The sequence below is a fragment of the Nicrophorus vespilloides genome, unplaced genomic scaffold, assembly GCF_001412225.1.
Source record: "Nicrophorus vespilloides isolate i.1.1-1 unplaced genomic scaffold, Nicve_v1.0, whole genome shotgun sequence".
NCBI classification, from domain to species: domain Eukaryota; kingdom Metazoa; phylum Arthropoda; class Insecta; order Coleoptera; family Silphidae; genus Nicrophorus; species Nicrophorus vespilloides.
The window spans coordinates 60,182-81,236 of record NW_017098574.1 but is presented as its reverse complement, the minus strand read 5'-3'; the positions used below and the strand labels follow the sequence as shown (position 1 = coordinate 81,236).

Genomic DNA, 21,055 nt, shown 5'->3' with positions numbered 1-21,055 from the left:
AATTCATGATTTCAAAAATCATTTCAATCAATCATTGTTGTTTCGATTGTACAAAAATAATATGTTTTTCTATAATTAAAAAAAATATATATTTACAAACGTTTTCCACGTATAATTTTTCTAATGATATGTTTTTAAAAAGTAGTTAAATTTAATAATGGAATCAGTATAAATATTTAAATAAAATATTATTTGAAATGAATCATGTGAAAAATATTTGCATTGAATTCAGTTACATGATTTGCATTGTATTCAAAATTTGTGTACTTAAATTTTTCATATATTATTTTTTTTTGATAACACGTGATTATCAAATTTTATTTATAAGAAAAACGAAGTCAACATATTTTAAATTCGTGTTCTCTTCTATTAAATATATTTATTATAAAATATGTAAGTCTATTCTATATTTATAGTTTTAATTTATTATTTATAATCAGAGAGTGGAACCGGAACCAAACCGAAAGCAGTAAACCGAAATTTTTAACTGAGCGGACGACAAATTGCTCAATTGAAAAACCGGAACGAAATTTTAATTACGGTTAATTTCGGTTCAATTTTTTTTTTATTAAATTAATTCTTAATCGCTTTCTTTCATGTATGCTCATTGATGGTTGTGCCGATGCTAGTGTTTTGGTTTATTTGGGTCTATATCGCAAGCCCGACAACCGAAATACCGTCTATTAAAATCCCGACGTTCGAAATCCTGAATTAATCGAAATCCCGACTATATCAAAATCTCGACAACCATTATACCGACTGTATCAGAATTTCGACAACCATAAAAAGAGAAAATTTGAAGAAGAAATGGCAAGCACAAGTCTCGCGCAACTAACATTAGAACAAACTCAAATTAAAGTGATTAAAAAGGATATTACTGTAAACATGACTGTAGAAACATTACAAAGTGCATGTGTTGAACTAGTCACTAATTATTTTTTATTTCTTTTGTATTTTCAATTTTATAATTATTTTAAATTTTATAATTGAAAACAATAGTAAGGGAATTTTGTAAATAAAAGTAAATGAAAATTTGACATTGGACTCGATTTTAAATAACCAATTTAAATTGCTTTATTTCGATTTTAAATTTTAATTTCAACAGGAACTGAACCTAAATTATTAGACGAGCCGAAACCGAATTTGGAACGATAAACATTTAATTGGAACATAACCGTAAATCGGAAGGAAATTAATTTCGGTTCGACTTTATGTTTATAATTAATATGATAATTCCTTTGTTCAGATCAATTTGATTTTTTTTATTTTCTTATTATGTGTTTGTTACAATAAATGTTATTATTATTATGATAATTTCTAAAAATATCAAGAATCATTATTGTCTATAATTTATTATGTAAGTTTCATTCATGTAGAAAAGTGAAAGTCAACAAAAATAATGATATGTAATTTACAAAATTGTTTCTAATTTTAATGAAATTAAAAATATCCAAAGTTGATATATTTTATTGCAATTAAAGTTGATTTATTTTTATATAATTGTAGGTCAATGTTCAAAGTTTCTTTAATTTTGATATATTTAAATCAGTTACTTGGAAAAAAGTGTAAGTTTTTCTTACACAATTACACGATTCTATATATAATATGTAGACAATGCATGTATTTTGCTACAACTTGAAAATATTTAGTCACGAGTTTATTGGTTGTGTTTGGTGTATTTTGATTATTTTTTAATTTGGATAAATTAAGAAGTCGTTGCAAGGATTTATGTGGTTTTTCTAGTCTGGAATTATTTATTTAAGATGAAAAGTGTAAGTTTTCCTTAGATAATACTCATTTTGCATGTGTTTTGCTACAAGTTGAAAATATTTAGTGTATTCAGAAGGAATATGGAACTTTTAATTTGAAAAGAAAATGGAGCATATATCAATATGACCTTGAATATAGTTTTAGATTGATTTAAATTGAAGACACAATGAAACATCAAGTCAAGTTTCTTTGAAATGTTATTAATACTTTTGTTGCCTTATGATACTTAGCAAATATATCATGAGTTTATTGGTTGTGTTTGGTGTATTTTGATTAGTTCTTTAATTTGGATATATTAAGAAGTCGTTGCAAGGATTCATGTGGTTTTTTAGTCTGGAATTATTTATGTAAGATGAAAAGTGTAAGTTTTCATTTGTAAACGAAACGTATATCAATATAACCTTGAGTATTATTTTAGATTATTTTAAATTGAAGGGATAATTGATGCATTAGTCATTTTGCTGTATAACATTTAATGAATGTTTTATGGACATGGTCACCTTATGATAATTATGATAAGTATTGCGCTGTTTTATCGGAACAACGTTAAAACTTTAGACATGCTATTAGTAAATTCACGATACGTCGAAGTTGAAAGGTCGTTGGTGTGGCCCATGCATTCGCTTTTTTTGGTATCGGAGGTCGTATCCGACTTCCTTCCACTAGACCTACACCATCCGATGTTGTCATAGCGTAGCCTCCTCGCCTTCCTGGCCCAAATCCTCGCGCTATTACCGTCGCGAAATCTCACCATGAAATCATAATAACAACAACAAATAAAAAAACCAAAAGGCTTGATCGGAGGCGACATAGCGGTGAACCGAGTGCGTTGATCGCGCAACCATCGTCAAACCACGGTCGACCGTGCTCTGTGCTCTACGAACTACTCGAGGTGATTTTTTTTTACGTTCTTCATTCGACAATTAGACGAGCGCGCGAGCGACGAAATGCTTCTGCAGCTTTGAAAGATCCTCGTTGAATCTTGGAAGAGCGCAGCGAAGTTAACAGTTTCCGATCAGATGTGTTCATGTGTACTTCTCATCAAGTGCCTTTGTTTATTCATATTCTATCGGATGTTGGTCGAAGTTGTGTATCAGTTCTTGAGATGGACCGGAAGTTCGGTACGGCGGTACCTGGGCGCATCACCGGCGAGCGGCGACAGGAAAACCGAAAGGCACAAACAGGTTTGCTACCATTATGTAACTTTGGAAACTCGCGGAAATCGAACGTTTCTTTCGTGAAGAGGAAGACTTAAAAAAAATGTGTTAAACAATCGGATATAAACGAAAATCTATGTTATTCATGATACATACCTTTCTAACCAAGACTTAAATATTAGTTTAATAATATAATTTAATGTTTACTACAAAAAATGATACAAAAACTTAAAAAAAATCAATTATTATCAAATTTGATTATTAATGTTTTCTTTTATTTGCACAATACAGATTAAATTATTAAATGAAGAACTAAAAAATATTAATTTATTAAATTTATATAAAGACAATAAAAATTTAACAATTTAAACTTAGACACAAAATTTCAGGACCATTTTTACTTATTAATATAGTAAATTAACTAAAATGTTAATTAAACATGTATTTATATTTCATGAGTAAAAATAAAATTAATTGAATATTTTATTGCAAAAAATGTTAATTAATTTAAAATATAATTTATTTTCCAAACAAATGTACCAATGAATAAGCATATAAATCGATAATTTAAAAAGCTGTCAAATTAATCATAACAACATTGATGGTTTAATTGTGAAATATATCTTATGAAATGATGATTAATTCTATTGATTATTTTTTTTTTAAATACATACAGGTTTTGTGTTATGGTCTTATTTGTATTTAATGATTGTGGCCTTCTGTGCAACTTTTGTAAACACTACTGACATTGAGACTATATTTTTCTGGTTTTCCTATACAAAATTAATTCTGGTTATTGAACGTATTCCATTTTAACTGATCACTTGTTGAACTTTCTACACAGTTGACCATGTCCCATCGGGAAAAGAGCGAAACTTCAATTAACCTAATCATTTAATGCATTTCCTTAACTTTCTTAATTAATGTAATACATCAGATACATTTAAGAGATAAATTATTTAAAAAAGTGATTGAATCATTACAATTTTTATATTGTATATTTAGAATGTTTCTTTTCTTAAATATATAAGATTGTATATAGTTTAGTTCTCAATTATCTTCATCTGCATCGTTTTCGTTGAGTACCTGCAGTATTTCAAAGTTTTGTAGAGCCTTTCTGGATCCCATAACGGTATTCCATTCGACCATACTGGTTCTGAGAATCGCTTTGTAAAGGAATATTGTATTAACCAATGACCAGTTCTTCTTTCTGGAAACTTTAAGTCTCTTATTTTGTAAAGCCAAAAAGTCGACATAAACACGATGTTTTTTTTAAGCATTCTATTAACAATAAACCTTGAATCTCTTATATATTCATCGATTTAAATTAATAATAAAGGTTATTGACCATTTTCAAACGGAAAATAACAACAAATATTTTTTTTAATATATATGAGAAAGAATAAAATACGTCAGGATTTGCATTGCAAAAAACTATATGATTTCACGATTTTTCAATGATGTGAGGAAAATCATGGAAACATGAAATGTGTATTAAATAATCTTAATAATTTTAATTTTTATTCATAACAAATATTTATTTCAGAATATTTTTTTTATAATAAATGAAAATCAGTGGATATGAAGAATTTGAAATGTTTTAACTTTGGGCCAATAAATAAATTGGATGATTTATTTCATGATAAATACATAAAGTAGTTTTTCGACTGGATGTTATATTGATGAATTGATTCAATAGTCACGACTTTATCAGTTATTTTTGATTTGTAGTGTATGCGCACATTTATATTTCCAAATTTTATTGGACGATTTTTAGAATATAAAATTTTATTACTAAAGACACATTTTTAATTTGAAATTTGCTTAGGAAGTTATTGTCGGATTGACTGCATCGATTGTCAAGTAATGTTGTGTTTTTTTTTGGTAGAATGTACGCGTCATTATATAAAACAAGTTTTGAGTAATAGAAAAATGTATGATTTCACGTTCTTTTCTTATGAATTGACAATAATAAAGAAAACATTGGACTGAAAATAAATATAAATTAGAACATGTGATAAGACGTGTTTTCCATTGTCCCCATGACACATATACCTACTGATATCGTGACGTCTGCAACCGGAAGTAATGATAAAATATGTTCAAAGAAAATCAAATAGTTTCGTTGGAAACGGCAAGTAAAATGGAGCATGTTCTCATACATGAATGAAGGCTCGATGAAATGCAGACACTCCAACATTTGTATCACCGCGACGCCACTCCTCCACGTGGGGTAAATGGCTTTCGAAGTGGCTCGAAACAGTTTTAGTTCATGGTTTGGGGCTTACGCAACGACGTGGGGTGGCAGGAACGCAGACGGCTCTCTCTCCCTTCTTCATTCTCCCCCGTGACGAGACCATGCATAATTTAACCCGTCAGACGAAGAATGGAATAGTCTCGAGTGCTGTAGACTTTGTTTTGTTTTTTGTTGTGAAAAAAACAAACAAACAATGAAGACGTTAAGATGTTAATACCAATTGCAATAGCTGTCCGCGCTCACGTAACAATCCCAAAAATAGCTAAATTTTTATTATCTTTATTATTAACACAACAAGCAAACACGTTGATTCTTTTCGACGCGACATTGCAAATGCATTGTAAATATTTTTCAATTCGTTGCATTTTTATACATTTTTTTTGACGAATTCGAAATATATTCACAATTCTTTTCGTATTTTTTTCTCTCCATATATAATAATATTACCAGGAAATCATCAGTCTTTTTATCCGCTCGGATTAACATAGAACCAATCCATTTGCGTCGGTTAAGGTCTACTCGAAATCCTTCACATTTCTATCGTCCATCCAAGGTCCTTCGTACTTTCAATGTCACGGACTTAGACTTCAATAGTGCACACGAATTTCTCTATCTACTTTGTAGAAAATTGTGTGTGTCGCAATTTACAACGTGTCAAATACAATACGCACAGTATACGTCAGAAGACACCATGAAATGAACCTTTAAAAATCAATTAAAATTACCATAGCTTTTATATCGGTTAGAATCAAAATCCCGACATTCGAAATACCGATAACCATAATCTCGACTGTGTTAAAATTCCGACTCTGAAAACCACTACAGTATCAAATGAGCATTATTACTTACTACGTGAATAAAAAACAACATCGATATTCTATTGTTTAGAGTAAAACGTATCTATGTAGTTAATTAACCCCTAGAATCTTCAAGATTTGCAAAAATAAATATTGAAATAATTCCGTCACAAAATGGCAATGATAAAAAATTTCCTCGTGGATATGATAATGTAGAAGGAGAGAAACCGGGCGGAGGAGTTGTTCTCAACTCATAACTGTATTCCTTATGTATGTTTATTATAAATCATTTCAACAATTCTACGCTCGTTTTTTTATATCTAGAATACAACCAAATTATAGAAATACATATGATGCATTGACAAAGTTGAATGAGGATTGCCAAAATGTCGGGATTTTAACACTGTCGGGATTATAGTTGTTGTGATTTTCACTATGTCGGGAATTTGATTGTCAAAATTTCGATATAGACCCCTTTTATATGCATACAAGTAATTGTAAGTGAATATTTGACGATAGTTTGTATTGAAGTTTTGAAATATTATAGCACATGACAAAAAGTACTTTTTACTTCATACAACTCTTAATTAAATGCACTTAATTGTTATACGCAACTTGTATAATCATTTTTATTTAAACTTTAAATTTGATTAACAAGTTATATAAACTGTTTCACTTATATCACATTATTAAATACGATCAGAGCAGAAATACCTGTATACTTACCTTTATCTAAACCTACAATTAAAATTTGGTTGTTATACTATAATCAAGTAGATTATAGATATAAAACATTCCATATGAAAATTTCGAACAAATTATTAGTTTTCTGCTCGAGTTTTATCTTGTAATAACAAAATTATGTATAACCATAATTTCCTATACATTAAATATTCTGATTTGAAACTAAAGATAAAACGTTTTTCCTGATAAATATCTCTCCAGGAGTTGCCGTGGTCAGCAAAATCCATAAGGAAATCATTACTTTTTCCAGCAACGCACTGCTCATAATCTCGTTCTCAATTCACACTCGTTCTTATTTCTTTACTCTATTTTCAGTAGACATAAACTTGTTAGCACATTTCTGTTCATTGTTATTTAACGAAAATTACCATTATTTATTTTTTTAACGTATTGCGCATAATAAATACAGAAATAAATAAATAAATAATAATAAAAAAAACGGTAGACGCGTTACAGTTTCATAATTCACCTAAAATATCACCTTGCGAAAAGGAACAACGAAAGAAATAAAATTGTAACAGTAAATAGGTTTACATAACTGTACATATTTTTATTTGTTTCTTCTCTTTAAACTTTGTAGGCTCGTGCAAAAAAAAAAACGAAGAATTATTTCTTCTTCACAAGAATTTTTTTTTGTTTAATTTCTTGTGTTTGCCTTCCAGTCTGGTTATTATTTAAAAAAAAATGCAACTTTACTTAAGAAATCACGGTTTAATTAACCAGACTTTCGCAGTTTGAATGTTTTGAAATGTATTTTGCATTGGTTTTAAAAACAGAGCATTAATCTACATTTTTGATTTAGGAAATTTTGTAATTTCCTTTGTGTAATAATTAGACATTTTTGTTGATGGTGATTATTTCAAATACTGACTTCTAACGCAAATATCTCTGAAATTTATTTACAGAATTATATTAAATTTCATATTATTTGCGTTGCTCATTAAAAAGGAATAACATGAAACACATAGCTTAATTCACAGAATTTCTACAAATATTTCTGACAACTGAAAATGACGTGAATATTATATGTTTTTGGCTATTGAATTAACGAGAAACAATATTTATACATCCGTTTCTGGTTATCAATATTTCTGACGTAAATATAAATGAAATTGACGTGTATGAATTTCAAAAGTATTTGATTTTCTTAGTACAACGAATTAATTATCAATAAATGTAAATGTATTAAATTACATATTAATAAAAGGCTATAATTTATAGATTACATGTTGAAATGAGTTTTTCAATGATAAAATAATATAATAGTCTAATTGTGAAAAATAGGATTTAATAGGAAATTTACTTTTGCTATTATTTGTATATAGTGAGTGAGCATTTATTTTTTTTTTGAATGCTAAATATATTTATAATAATTTCCAAACGAAGGTGATGAAATAAATAAGTTGTAATTTTACGCAATTAAAGCATATCTTATGCAATACTTTTTTTGCTTTCTTATTAAAGAAATATTTCACTCATTTCTGCAATAATTATTATTGTAAAATATTACCAATAATTACTGTTACATACATCATATATAAATTTTAAATTAATTACAATATTTATTGCAACAATTTTGCAATTAATCAAATAATTACAGACAAAAATAAATAGTATGATGTAAAAATTTTATTTATTTTTTTAATATTCCGTTTGTTCAATTACATTTCAAATTAATTGAGTTAAATCTTTTCACTAAATCTCTTATATGATATAGGAAATTTTGTAGAATTTTCATTATGTTTCATTTTTTACTGTTCAGTAAATCTTAGCACATTTTCTTTGTTTTCTTTCAAATTTGAAATTGTAATTTACAAATAATCTTATTTCATTTTATAATTATAAAGTTTTTGTTTGAGAGCTAAGACAGTTTATTTAATTTAAATCCTAAATGTTTTGTCTGAAGCTAATGAAGAACCTCCAAACCAGCACTGTACTAAAACGCATTGCATAATTGATATAATCATGTACATATTTCATTCCATTTGCGTCTAACAATTAAAACAATAATTAAATTAAACCAGTTCAGTTGTTCGCAAGTTGGTCATTGTGATATGGCGAACTTTGTTGGCAATTGTTCTGGGTTGTTCTACAGTTGCGGTCCAGTTTCCTGCTTTCTGTCCTATCTCCTTGTACTGCATTGAATTTATCACATTTTCTCGTAACCCAGTTATAATTATATTATTTTACATAAACCTCATTAAACTTCAATCCTTTACTACTAAAATTAACTTTTGTTCAAAGAAAATTGTTAAAAAAATAATTACTAAAATTAGCTAAAAAAAAACTTATTTTTCGCTAATTAACCTGCTATAATTTAACTTAAAACCAACATCAAACTATTTTGAACTATTATTATTTTTTTAATTTAACATACAAATTGTTTTTTTTAACAATTAACAGAATATAAAGGTTATATATTCGCGGAAATTAATTATTTTTTTACGTTTCTTAAAGTGTTATTGAACCGGAAGAACCGACGAGATGGAATTTTTTGCGAGTTCCACGCTTCTCTTTTATGCGTCAACGACATCTAAATGTATAATCTCAAGAACGATTTTTGCAAATGCAAATTTAGCAAAGTTGTTGTATTTAATCATGTTATTTTATATATTCAGTTACAAGCTATATTTCGCAATCGATTAATTAAAATCGGTTTTAATTATTTTTATATAATAAATGTAAACAGTAACCTTGGCTTAGTCAACTACTTTTTTTGAGCGTGAAACGAAGATTACGTTGGAATCTCGCGAAAGAGAGTGGAACAAATGTACAGTAATTCAACATACATTCAGAGACGTATTTTTTTTTGTATTATAATTTGCTATTTCCCAAATCGACGTATTCTCAGAATATATACATCTAACTGTGACATACTCGAAATTTTCTATGTTTGAAAATAATAATATGTTTAACACTAAATACCGATACTTCATGTATACCTATTTCTACCGTGAGTAGTCGTATTGTTTAAAATCGTTTTATTTATATTTATGCGTTTTTAGCAGATTTTCTTTATAAATTGCAGGATTTTACAATAATGTTGCATACATAAAATTCGAATTTTCTGTATTTCAAAAACGCACATTTGACCGCGTATGGTAGGTTTAGTGTTAAGATTCAATTCAATATGTGACCAGTTCTATCAATTTTCATCATCCGTTGCTTAACTTTCAAAAACTATAAAAATATGTGCACATAATTTAAAATTATGACAATTTTAATAAGAATCTTGTGGATTTGACCGCGTGTGGTATGTTCAGTGTTAAGATTCAATTCAATATGTGACCAGTTCTATCAATTTTCATCATCCGTTGCTTAACTTTCAAAAACTATAAAAATATTTGAACATAATTTTAAATTATGACAATTTTAATAAGAATCTTGTGGATTTTATTGTGCATTTTTTATGGGTTAAATAAATTGTATTTCGAGTATTACTTTAAAAACTTACATAACTTTGCATTTGATACCTAAGTTTGTAGTTTTTTTTAAGTGGCCTTAGTTTTATGCCTCATTTGAAACAAGTATTATGCATTAAAATAATGATTATACCTGAACTAGTCAAAGTAATGTTTCGTGTCACAACTTTTTTCATAATATAATCTTCTAACATAGAAAAACAATTTAATTATAACAAATTAATAAAAAAATTGACACGCTTGACACAATCTAACTCAGTTGATAATAAGGAAACACATTGCATTATTACGTTAGTGCAATAAAAACTGTAATAAAGCACAATATTCTTCTAAAATTATTAAGAACAGAAGTGGTCAAGTTTTTTTTGTCCCAGAATATAATTTCGTTCCAGAATACATTTCTTTCCTCGTCTACGCAATATTTCTAAATGAAACGCATTTCAAGGATATACAGTTTAGACATATGAGACAATGTATAGATGTTTTTTTTGCTCTACATTTGTAAATAATTACTAAATTCTCAAAATTAATTAGTGAATATGATACTAGTTAGAAATGGTGCCACAGGCACACGCTCATTTCAACATCAAACCTACATTCAGGACAATAAGGAAATGTGATTATTAACTTAGTCTTTGAGGTTTATGTAAGTGTAATAAAAAGATGTAAATGAAATGTGTTAGCTTATTAAACAGTTTAACGGGAGACACTGAATATTGTTAAGTCATACAATTATTTTTGCAAAAGTACTGATTTTTTTTTGTAAATCAGCATTCGTTTATTGGTTTTAGTTGTCTATAGTAATTAAAGAGAGACAAGAAAAATAGAATGTTTGTGTAAATGAAAAGTTTTTGTTAATTTAATAAATATTAGTTATTTACAAAAAATAATAATTATGTTCTTTGTTAAACTATTTTGAATCTCCTTGAAGCAGTTTAATTATATCGAGAGATATCAATGACCCACTCTGATATTTATTTTGGGTATAATCAGATGATTTCTATCATATTCCTTCAAGGAAGTCTAGTTTTTGAAGGTAAAATTTTATTGTTTTCTATGTGTCAATTATACGTATTACTTTATGCACCATGAAATCTAGATAGAAAGCATAACCTTTGAAGGTCTTTATAAGATTTTATAAAACATATTGGAATTTCATGTTCGTTTGGTTAATTTATTTCTTATATCTAGATTTGTATTTTTTTCTTGTTGTTTTTGAAATTAATTTATTGTTGATTATATTAATTGAAATCATATCTATAATATCTGTACTTTAGTATCATTCTAGAAAAATATTCACTCAAGAAGACCAAAGTAAATCAATAAATCTGTTGTACTTAATAATTCACAAAATACTCTGGCAGTTATAAATCAATAACATTTTGTTGCTTATAGCACTTGAAAAGCAACCATGGAAACTAGGTGAAACGTTATTTTCGTGAAGGACATGAGTCTCTGTTCAAATATATGCATGTTTTCCACATTCAACCGAGAAGTTTCAATATTTTTCGTGCTCACACACACATTTTTCATTCGGTTGGGGCATGCAAATAGACACGAGGTGCAGGAAAGAAAATATAGAAAATGGAATACGTGTTCTTGAAATGCCATATCATGTCAGAGAGTTGCATCCGTGTGTACGGATTTATTAATGTTCCGTTGGTCGACGGAAGGATGAATAGCTCGTCCATAAATCATACACACACACTAACCACATGAAATTGAAACGTTGTTTCGCATCTGATCTATCGACGAATTGCAGATTGTGTATGACCATTGATTTTGGAGCGCATTTTCGAGCGATTTGATGCACTCGTAACTATATTAACTAGATGGATTTTGAAGTTCTATTAAATTAACTTTGAAACTTTATTTTGTTATCTGGTTGTTTTTTTATTGTTGGATTCGAATTATAGGACCTAGTATGGTTCCTTGAGGGATTTGATAAGATGATAACTAAAGTTATCCTTTCGTTTAAGATTATAGTCTTAGATTTTTGAGTCTATAAAGTGTTAAATATTAAGTTATTCATAATAGTTTTGTGATTGGAGTACTTCTAATTGATTTCTTGTTCTGTAATACTGTATACTATTATTATTTTATTAACGAAATATTGTTTTATTGCAGATTTATCTACATAGTAATAAAGGAAAAGATGAAGTCTCCATGCTGGTAGCGGCTAAAACCTCCGGTGTAACACCCCTGGTCATAGCATGCAGGAATGGGCACTACGATGTTGCAGAATACCTGATTACTCGTTGTCACGCGGACATTGAGCAACCAGGCTCTGGTAAGGAATTTTTGTTCAAACTTTCATCAATGAGCTTTTTTTTATTAATGTATTTTCTTTGATAACTTCCAGTTATATTCGATGGAGAGACGATAGAAGGAGCGCCACCTTTATGGTGTGCGGCCGCCGCGGGACACCTTAACATCGTCGAATTGCTGATATTAAAGGGGGCTCATGTGAACAGCACAACAAGGACGAACTCCACGCCCTTGCGAGCTGCTTGTTTCGATGGGCATTTAGACATAGTAAAATATTTGGTCTGCAATGGGGCCGGTTAGATCACAACGAAAACATAGTCTGAATGAAACGTTAATGTTTGTAACTCATTTGCAGATATCGAAGTTGCCAACAGGCATGGACACACATGCTTGATGATAGCTTGTTACAAAGGACACATTCGCATAGCCAAGTATCTATTAAGTTTGAGTGCCAGCGTGAATAGAAAGAGCGTTAAGGGTAATACAGCTTTGCATGATTGTGCAGAGTCAGGTAGCCTTGAGATCCTCAAGTTGCTCATCGAGAATGGCGCAACTATGGACGTTGATTCATATGGTATTGACAGTTGTGATTAGCTTATTTTCAATCGATTATTTATTGGGAACTTTTTTCAGGTATGACTCCATTATTAGCAGCCGCCGTTACTGGTCATAGTCACATAGTGGAATACCTAATAAAGCTTCCTCATTTAGTGCAGAGGTCGGAGAGGATCGACGCTTTGGAATTGCTTGGTGCAACATTTGTGGATAAGAAGCGCGATATGATTGGAGCTTTAGTTTACTGGAAAAGGGCCATGGAGGAGAGGTTTGTTTTCGTAGTTAATCGAGTATTTAAAGTTTTTGTTTTAATGATGTTTGTGATGGTAGATATCATGGAATTGGACCGCCGATCGTTAAGCAGAAGGCCAAAAAGGTAGCAGCTTATGATTACGCAGTTGAAATAACCGATCCGGAAGGACTGGATGACCTTATGGCCGATCCCGACGAGATGCGTATGCAGGCGTTGGTCATGAGGGAGCGCATCCTGGGACCCGCCCATCCGGATACCAGTTACTACATCCGGTATAGGGGAGCAGTATACGCGGACGCCGGCAAATTCAATCGCTGCATAGAGTTGTGGAACTACGCTTTGGACATGCAACAGTCGATGTTGGAGCGTTTGAATCCGATGACGCAGAGCAGCCTGTTCAGTTTCACCGAACTCTTCTCGTTCATGATGGGCGAGGAAGGAAAACCGACAACGAGGGGTCGCGTCGTACCACCAGTGGACTTCGAGGATCTGATGAAAGTGTTCTACAAGGCGGTCAAAGAAGTGGAAATGGGAAACCAGATGCTAGAGAGGATGCCCAATGTCGAGCGAGATGTGACCTACTTGAGTCGCGTTGTCGTTATCACTCTGCATTTAGCCTGCCTACTCACCAGACTCTTGGACAATCCCCGAAGCACTGAAGAGATGTCAGAGAAGGTACACTCAGCAATCTACACCTTGGTGAAGTTAAGGGTTCGAAGTAAGCTTGGCCGCACAGCTCTTCATCTCGCCTGTTGCGTTGAGGCTTCACTGGTAGGAAGATACCCGGCCTGCCAATTTCCATCCCCGCATTTAGCAGAGGTGTTGCTCAGAGTTGGGGCGGATCCAAATGCTCGGGATGAGGAAGGAAACACACCTCTGCATTTAGCGGGAATGGCGAGGCCTTGCCCCGCGAAGATCTCCCAAGTTCTCCTCGAGCGAGGAGCTCACATTGACTTAGTTAATAACAATGGTGATACGTTTACTAGTTTATTAGAAGCGGGACAGCGAGTGCACGAGTTAGTGAATACGGCCAAGTACACAAGACTCAGTTGTCTGGCGGCACGCGTCATCAAGCAGTTTAAGATTCCCTACAAAGGGCACGTCACATCCTCCCTAGAGCCCTTCATTCAAAACCATTGACTTCCTCTAAGTGTTACTATACTATACTCTCTGAACAGTGCAAATAATAAATTTAGGTATTTTATAAAAACAAACAAAAAAAGAAATAATAATACAAGAAATCTCTAGAAATACAACTATTTTCGAAAAAAATATGAAATATATAATAAGAGTAAGAATATAATAGAGATTGTGCATGATGGGTGTTTCGTAACAAGAAAAAAATGTATTCCATTCTACGTAATATTAATAAGCAAATATTTTCGAGGGAAACGAAGGATGATGATGATGGTAAATTATATACTATACGAAAGAAGCTTTAGTTAAATTATATTTACACGATTTAGCGAAATGTTTAGTGAAATATTTTTATCGCTTGATTTTTTGCTCATAGTTAATCTTTGTAAGCGACGAAATCGGAGCCTCATCAAGCTATCATAATTGAACTGAATTTCATTCTAATTTTAGCATCAATCTTGAAGAGGTCCGCCAGAAAATACCTAAACCGGATATATTAACAACTAAACGATTTGAAGAAATGGACTCGTATTCTATTTTGCACACGATATCGACTGATACATCTATACATATATATATATAAATTATATATACAATTTATTTTGTTTATTTCATAATAATAATAATCTGTAAGTTATTTCAGTTCGCTTGATCGATTCTGTTAAAATTACCTATAATTTGGGAAATGAATAGTAAGAGAGAGAGACAGAGAAAGATAGAGGAATGAGAAATTTGTGAAATTGTTAACGAAAATTTGTGATAGTGTTTAAGAAGACTAATACATGTTTGTACAAGATCATATCTTACGTAAAGAAACAAATGATGAGAAAAAAAAGAGTTAATTAAAATTGTACCTAATTAGTGAAAAGAAACCAGGCGAAATAGGTAAATTATATTATATATTATATTTAGGGAAGAATAAAGTTGAGAAAGAAAAAATAAAAAGAATCCAAGTAGTTTTATCATTATCGTAGTTACTGTAATAATTGGCGTTAGATTATGGTGTGATGAAGACGACGATGAAACGTGTGTTCCAAGAAAATTTTGCCAAACTCTTTTGTTTCCTTCTTTCTGTTTTTTTTTCTTTTAATTTCTTTTTCGTGATCTACGATGATGGTTTTCTCCTTTCAATGCTTTTAACCATAAATATGTTATTCCCCCTTTTTTTTATCATTTCAATATTACACATATTTTTGTAACAAGTTATGTTCTAGTATATTTATATACAGTGTGATTTTAAGAGTGGTAATTAATTCTTTATATCTATATAAATATATATATAAACTTTGTTATGTATTATAAATAAAATGCTATATTAAAAATCTTTAAAAAATATGTATTAAATAATGAAATTTTTATTCTGATCCATCATAACGTTAAATTTAAGTTCAAATCCTAAAAAAATATGCTTTACTTGGAAAGTATCGCAATGGTTATTACTTCAATATTATATTGATTTTATTTCTATATACAAGTCAATCCCTAATAGACCTATAACTAAATACTAATGAAATGAAAACAATGAAATACAATACAATAATTCATGTAATTTATGAACATTTAAATGAATATGTAGTAATTTTATAATTTTCACTAAGTATTCTGTTTATATTATATTCCTATCATCAATTTTATAAGAACAATATAAGTTTAAAAACAACAAAGTCAATTGGATTACATCGCCATCTCGTAATGATGAAATGAACTTTAGTTCACAAACATTTGTCTATTCATTCTTTTTAGCTTTAATATAAATTTTAATGTGTTGTTATAACAAAATAAACTAATTAATGCAATAAAATACTTTCCAATTTACCGCTGCTTGATGACATAATGCAAGTAAAGAACAGAAGTATCATTTTTAAAACCCAATATACACCATACAATTGTACTCATATTATTTTGAAGTTTCTGTTAATGGTAATGTGTTTCACATTAAGTTGTATTGGCAAATAATAATTTAATAGTAATTTTATATAATTGGATTAATTTAAATGTGAAATTGAAATGTCTCAAGTAAAGTTTACATTGGTTTACATTTTGTAAATGTAACTGTAGGGGACGCCACATCTTCCGCCATTTTATTTAGAGACCGATATTGTTTTTATTATCGACTGTTTGTGAGATTAGAAGCATTTGCAGTTTGTGAATTTGTTTTATAATATTCAGTGCCCCATAATTTCCCCATTTAAAATGTAAGTTTTTTCTTGTAAAGTTAACTATAATCTTCTAGTATAAGTTCTATTACTTCTTTAGATACAAACATAGCTTTTGATGTTTGTATATCGTTTATTTGCGATAAATTAGATGTTAAAAGATTGTTTCATGTCTTTTAGGAATTCGGACAGGGAGAACAGAGACAGGTCGAGAGATCGTGACAGGACACGCAGAGATAGGCCAACTCGTTTTTCAGAGTCAAGCAGGGATCGCAGCCCTGACAGGGGGAAGGATCGTGGTGGAATGAAATCTTCTAACAATAGAATCTATGTATGCAACATTCCATATGAATATAGGTGGCAAGATCTGAAGGATCTATTCAGAAACCATGTTGGTGATGTTGCCTTCGTAGAGTTGTTTGTTGATGAAAACGATAAAGCCAAGGGATGTGGCATTGTAGAATTCTCGGACCCTAATTCTGTCAAGAAATGTTTGGAGTGTATGCATCGTTTCGAGCTGAAGGGAAGAAAAATTGTGATCAGAGAAGATTTTGGAAATGCCAGAGACAAGTATGGTAACTTAATTGGTGGAAGTGGTGGTGGTGGAGGTGGCAGCTCTAAAAAGAGGGAAAATAGAGATGAGAACAGGGATAATCGCAGATGGGATGAGAGAAGGAACTTCGATAACTCAAATAACATGCAGAATAATCAGATGGGTCCACCTGCCATACCAGAAAACAAATGGGGGAACACTTATGGTCTTAGCCCTGCATTCCTTGAGGAGCTCAACATCAATTGTTCTCTAAGCACACGAGTCTTTGTTGCAAATGTAAGTTTTATAATTATTTTAATATAATTATTATTGTCCATGTAGATTGCAATACCGGGTCTAAATATGCAATGTTGGTGGACTATTTTTTTAAAACATTATCTTTTTGAGACAACTATTCATAACATTGAAGTACTAATACTTAAAATAATATTTATACCATGGTGATGAAGTTTTCTTTTTATTAACACTTGTTAATAATTTTCTTGTCATGAAATGATGAATCTTCTACAAATTCTACAAAATAATGCTATTATTGTAATTAATTTATAATAGAGAATTATATTGAAATATGATAAATTATTATCATTATTATTTGGTGTTTTTTTAATGGAAATTTTTGATTGTTTATAAAGAGAAGTAAATTATTCTTTTCAATCTTTGAGGATATAAAATTTTATGAATATCAAATATTGAGTTATTTTGTAGGTTACCGGTATTGCAATCTTTAATTGTTTGATATTGCTTTTGGGATTTTATAATGTTTGTCTCAATATGTTGAAAACTTTGTTCCACCATTGTTCAATCTATCTGCTGATGAATGTAGGTTTTTCTCTTTGTCTTTCTCTCTTGTTTGTTTTTATTTGGTGTGGATTCATTAAGATTTTTGTTTTGAAATTGGTTTAATAGCATCCTTGTCTTAATACAAATTGGTACATTATAGAGAAAACAAAAAAGAATAATCATATCCACATTAGTTAGAAATTTTTTGTCTATGAAAAATATTCAGTGAAAGGTTTGTCTTACAGTTGGAATATAAGGTTGATGCGAAGAAGCTGAAAGAGGTGTTTAGGATGGCTGGCAAAGTGCAGTATGTTGATATACCATTGGGTAAGGATGGTCAAAGTCGAGGTTTTGCTGTTATCGAGTACGACCACCCGGTTGAGTCTGTCCAGGCAATTTCTATGTTTCACAATCAGCCGTTGTTTGATCGCATAATGACCGTCCGCATGGATCGTGGAGGTGAAAGGGAAAAACTACCGGATGGTCTGAAAACTATTGGTCCGGGCTTGGGATCGAACGGGGAACCTCTCAAGGATGTCGCTAGGAATCTACCCAACATGGGCATGTCTGGTCAACAGGATAATGTGAATCCCGGACCTGGTATCCTAGGGGCCGTTCCGAACTTACAGTTGGGTGTAAACGCTGCGAACGCTTTGACGAATCTGAACAACGTGAGCTCGGCTCTTGGTAATTTGAATTCCACTTCCGCTGTCCTTCAGGCCGCAAATCTGGCCGGAGTAGGTGGTTTATCCGGCAACTTGCTGAGTGGTGGTCTAGGAAATGCCGACCTGAGTTTGGCCGCAAATCTTGTCCAAAACAATCCTTCGTTGGCCGCCCTCGCTGCTTCGTCGAACAACATGAACAATTCTTCAAACAATTTCAACAGGCCCGATGGCCAGTCCTCATTTTTATCTCACCAGCAGAACACCGGATACAATAATTCTAACAACAACCCCTCCAACAACAGAAATTACCAGTCGTACGATCCGAAGTCGAACTACAACAACAACTTCAATAGTAATAATGATCGCGAATCGCGCAATAACAGTAACAGTAACAACATGTATCCCGGCAACAATATGGGTGGAAACAACAACATGGGTGGAAATAGCAACATGGGCGGCAACAACGCTCCCAACAATCACATGAGGCAAAACGAGATCAAGCAGCAGTTTTCGAAGAAAATTATGATATCCAATGTAAGTTTTCTCCAACTCTAGCTTCTTAATGCTTTTACTATAGATACGTCCGTTACTTATAGTTACCGCCCACTGCGAGTTACAAGATGTTAAGTGATAAATGCCGTGAGTTTGGCACTGTTGAACTTGTCGAGGAACAGGGAGTCGGAAATATTGTTGTTACCTTCCGTAACGATTGGGAAGCTGATCAAGCCATAAGTATCCTTTTCTTTGTTACCTGCACATTTTTACAACTCTACCTCATACGATCGACTCTACATTATTTCTCTCACTTGATTAGTCACTACCTCAAATCTTCAGTAGAAACGTTTCCAACTCGTTTGATTGATTTACGTTTAAATACAACAAGATTCACCAATTACTCTATCCATGTTTTGCCTTCGTTAAGAACGGCAATCGAAGGTAACCTAGGTATTACATGATTTTTTGTTGTTACCTCATCGATGAATCATCAAATGTAGTGGATTCGGTTTGCCACATCATCGGAACTTTGCTTAGACTTGGAGTCCATACAACTGTTCTTCCCTTCCTCGTTTTCGATGATTCATACATAACGTACATCAATCAGTTTTGTCCAATTATTTAAATCCAAATTTAGTATAACCTACAACAGTCTTTTTAAACCTTTTTTTTTTATCTTATGGCACACATGAACCATAGTTAAAATTCTAAGGCACACTTAAAATATGATGGTGTTTTATATTTGTTTTGCACACTTATCGTCCTTTGGATTTCTTTGGAAAGTAATCTAATTAATGAACTTTAAAATCGTGGCAAACCGGTTGAAAGTAACTGGTCTACAGTAATACCCCGTTCAGTGTTGTTTCTTAACAGCGCAGTTACCAACTTTGAACTTCTCTCATCAGCTTAGATTTGTCTTGTCTCGTTATCTATTAATCCCCATATCCTTAGGACATATCGAGGTATTACTGTATATTATAAATCTTACAAGATAACCAAATTACTTTTACAAGCCGTGTACTCTTAGTATATACTTTAGTATACGTTCTAGTTTTAAAAGTATGATATTAATATTGGTCGTAATGGATGTAGACTACATCACCAATGAATCGTGTTAATTGGTATAAAATATCTTACAATATTTCGAAGTTAAACGATAATCATTTTTAAAGGAAAATTTAATTTGAAGTTTTAACTTAAAAATATAGTAAGTTGTAAAATTGAATGCATTTTTGTAGCCGACTCTTATAATGTCCGCAAATGCAAGTTATATTTTGTCACAATTTTGCTGTTGTTTTCTTTAACTAGATTTTACAGAGAATATGGACAGGGCGAGGATCGATGGTCGAACAATAGATGTCCGCTTTTATTAAATACTACGTATTTAGTACCGACGCAGAGAATTCGTTTAATTTTTAAGGACCTGTTTTTTTTTGTAACATTTTGAACTCCTCACGAGTTTGTAACATTCAGAGTAACATTTATGTTTCCCGCATAGTTTTTTTTTGTTTGAACACCTCAGATTGACTTTTAGACGATTATTGTTTTAAATATATTTTTTTGTTTATACAATTTGTGAACGAAAATTGTTATAAATCGTTTGCAGTTGTTTTTTCCCTTGCATCTCGGTAAGAGTTTTTTTTTTCGTCGCTCGTGTAGTCGAAAATATGTTCTTTATCCTCATATTTCTCTCTATCTTTCACTTCACGCACTGTGCGTTCTGTAGCTGGGACTCAAAACATAGAAAATCGTCTTGTATTATTATTTTTTTTTCTCTCTTACGAACAATAAAATGAAATTGTGAAAAAAATCTTACATAAAATTCCTAGGTCTCCGAGGGGTTTATTCTTTTTGTTTGTTTGAACATTTAGTTCCCTTGCTGTGTTTTTGTTCACTTTTATTTTTTTCAGGATAAGTTTTGTCTCAGGCAAGTTGTTTTCGTTTTCTGGGGGAAGTCGGTTCCGTATTGACGTTGTGTAATTGAATTAAAAACAAACGACTTGTGCACTACGCTGCATTGTATCTAATTCTGTTTATCTTTTAGTT

At 31.2% G+C, this 21,055-nt stretch overlaps 2 protein-coding genes across 3 annotated transcripts in view; both read left to right on the top strand.

Annotated features, from left to right (window-relative positions):
• The window catches only part of LOC108562792 (protein fem-1 homolog CG6966), a 66,936-nt gene extending 51,750 nt beyond the window's left edge, over positions 1 to 15,186 (top strand). The window contains exons 1-6 of one of the 2 annotated variants that reach the window (XM_017921230.1): positions 2,711 to 2,954; positions 12,275 to 12,437; positions 12,510 to 12,710; positions 12,771 to 12,989; positions 13,049 to 13,238; positions 13,301 to 15,186. In XM_017921230.1, the coding sequence (XP_017776719.1) occupies positions 2,790 to 2,954; positions 12,275 to 12,437; positions 12,510 to 12,710; positions 12,771 to 12,989; positions 13,049 to 13,238; positions 13,301 to 14,363 (2,001 nt within the window). In that variant the 5' untranslated portion in view covers positions 2,711 to 2,789 and the 3' untranslated portion in view covers positions 14,364 to 15,186. Of the gene's footprint in view, positions 1 to 2,710; positions 2,955 to 12,274; positions 12,438 to 12,509; positions 12,711 to 12,770; positions 12,990 to 13,048; positions 13,239 to 13,300 lie in introns of those variants that run through there. The other variant, XM_017921231.1, reaches the window with a different exon arrangement.
• A 1,226-nt stretch (positions 15,187 to 16,412) lies between these two features.
• LOC108562787 (heterogeneous nuclear ribonucleoprotein M) lies at positions 16,413 to 20,819 on the top strand. Its single transcript, XM_017921224.1, has 5 exons — positions 16,413 to 16,555; positions 16,697 to 17,345; positions 18,095 to 19,048; positions 19,111 to 19,246; positions 20,327 to 20,819. Coding segments are annotated over exons 1-5 (1,797 nt in total). The 5' UTR covers positions 16,413 to 16,553; the 3' UTR covers positions 20,383 to 20,819.
• The last annotated feature ends 236 nt before the right edge of the window (positions 20,820 to 21,055 follow it).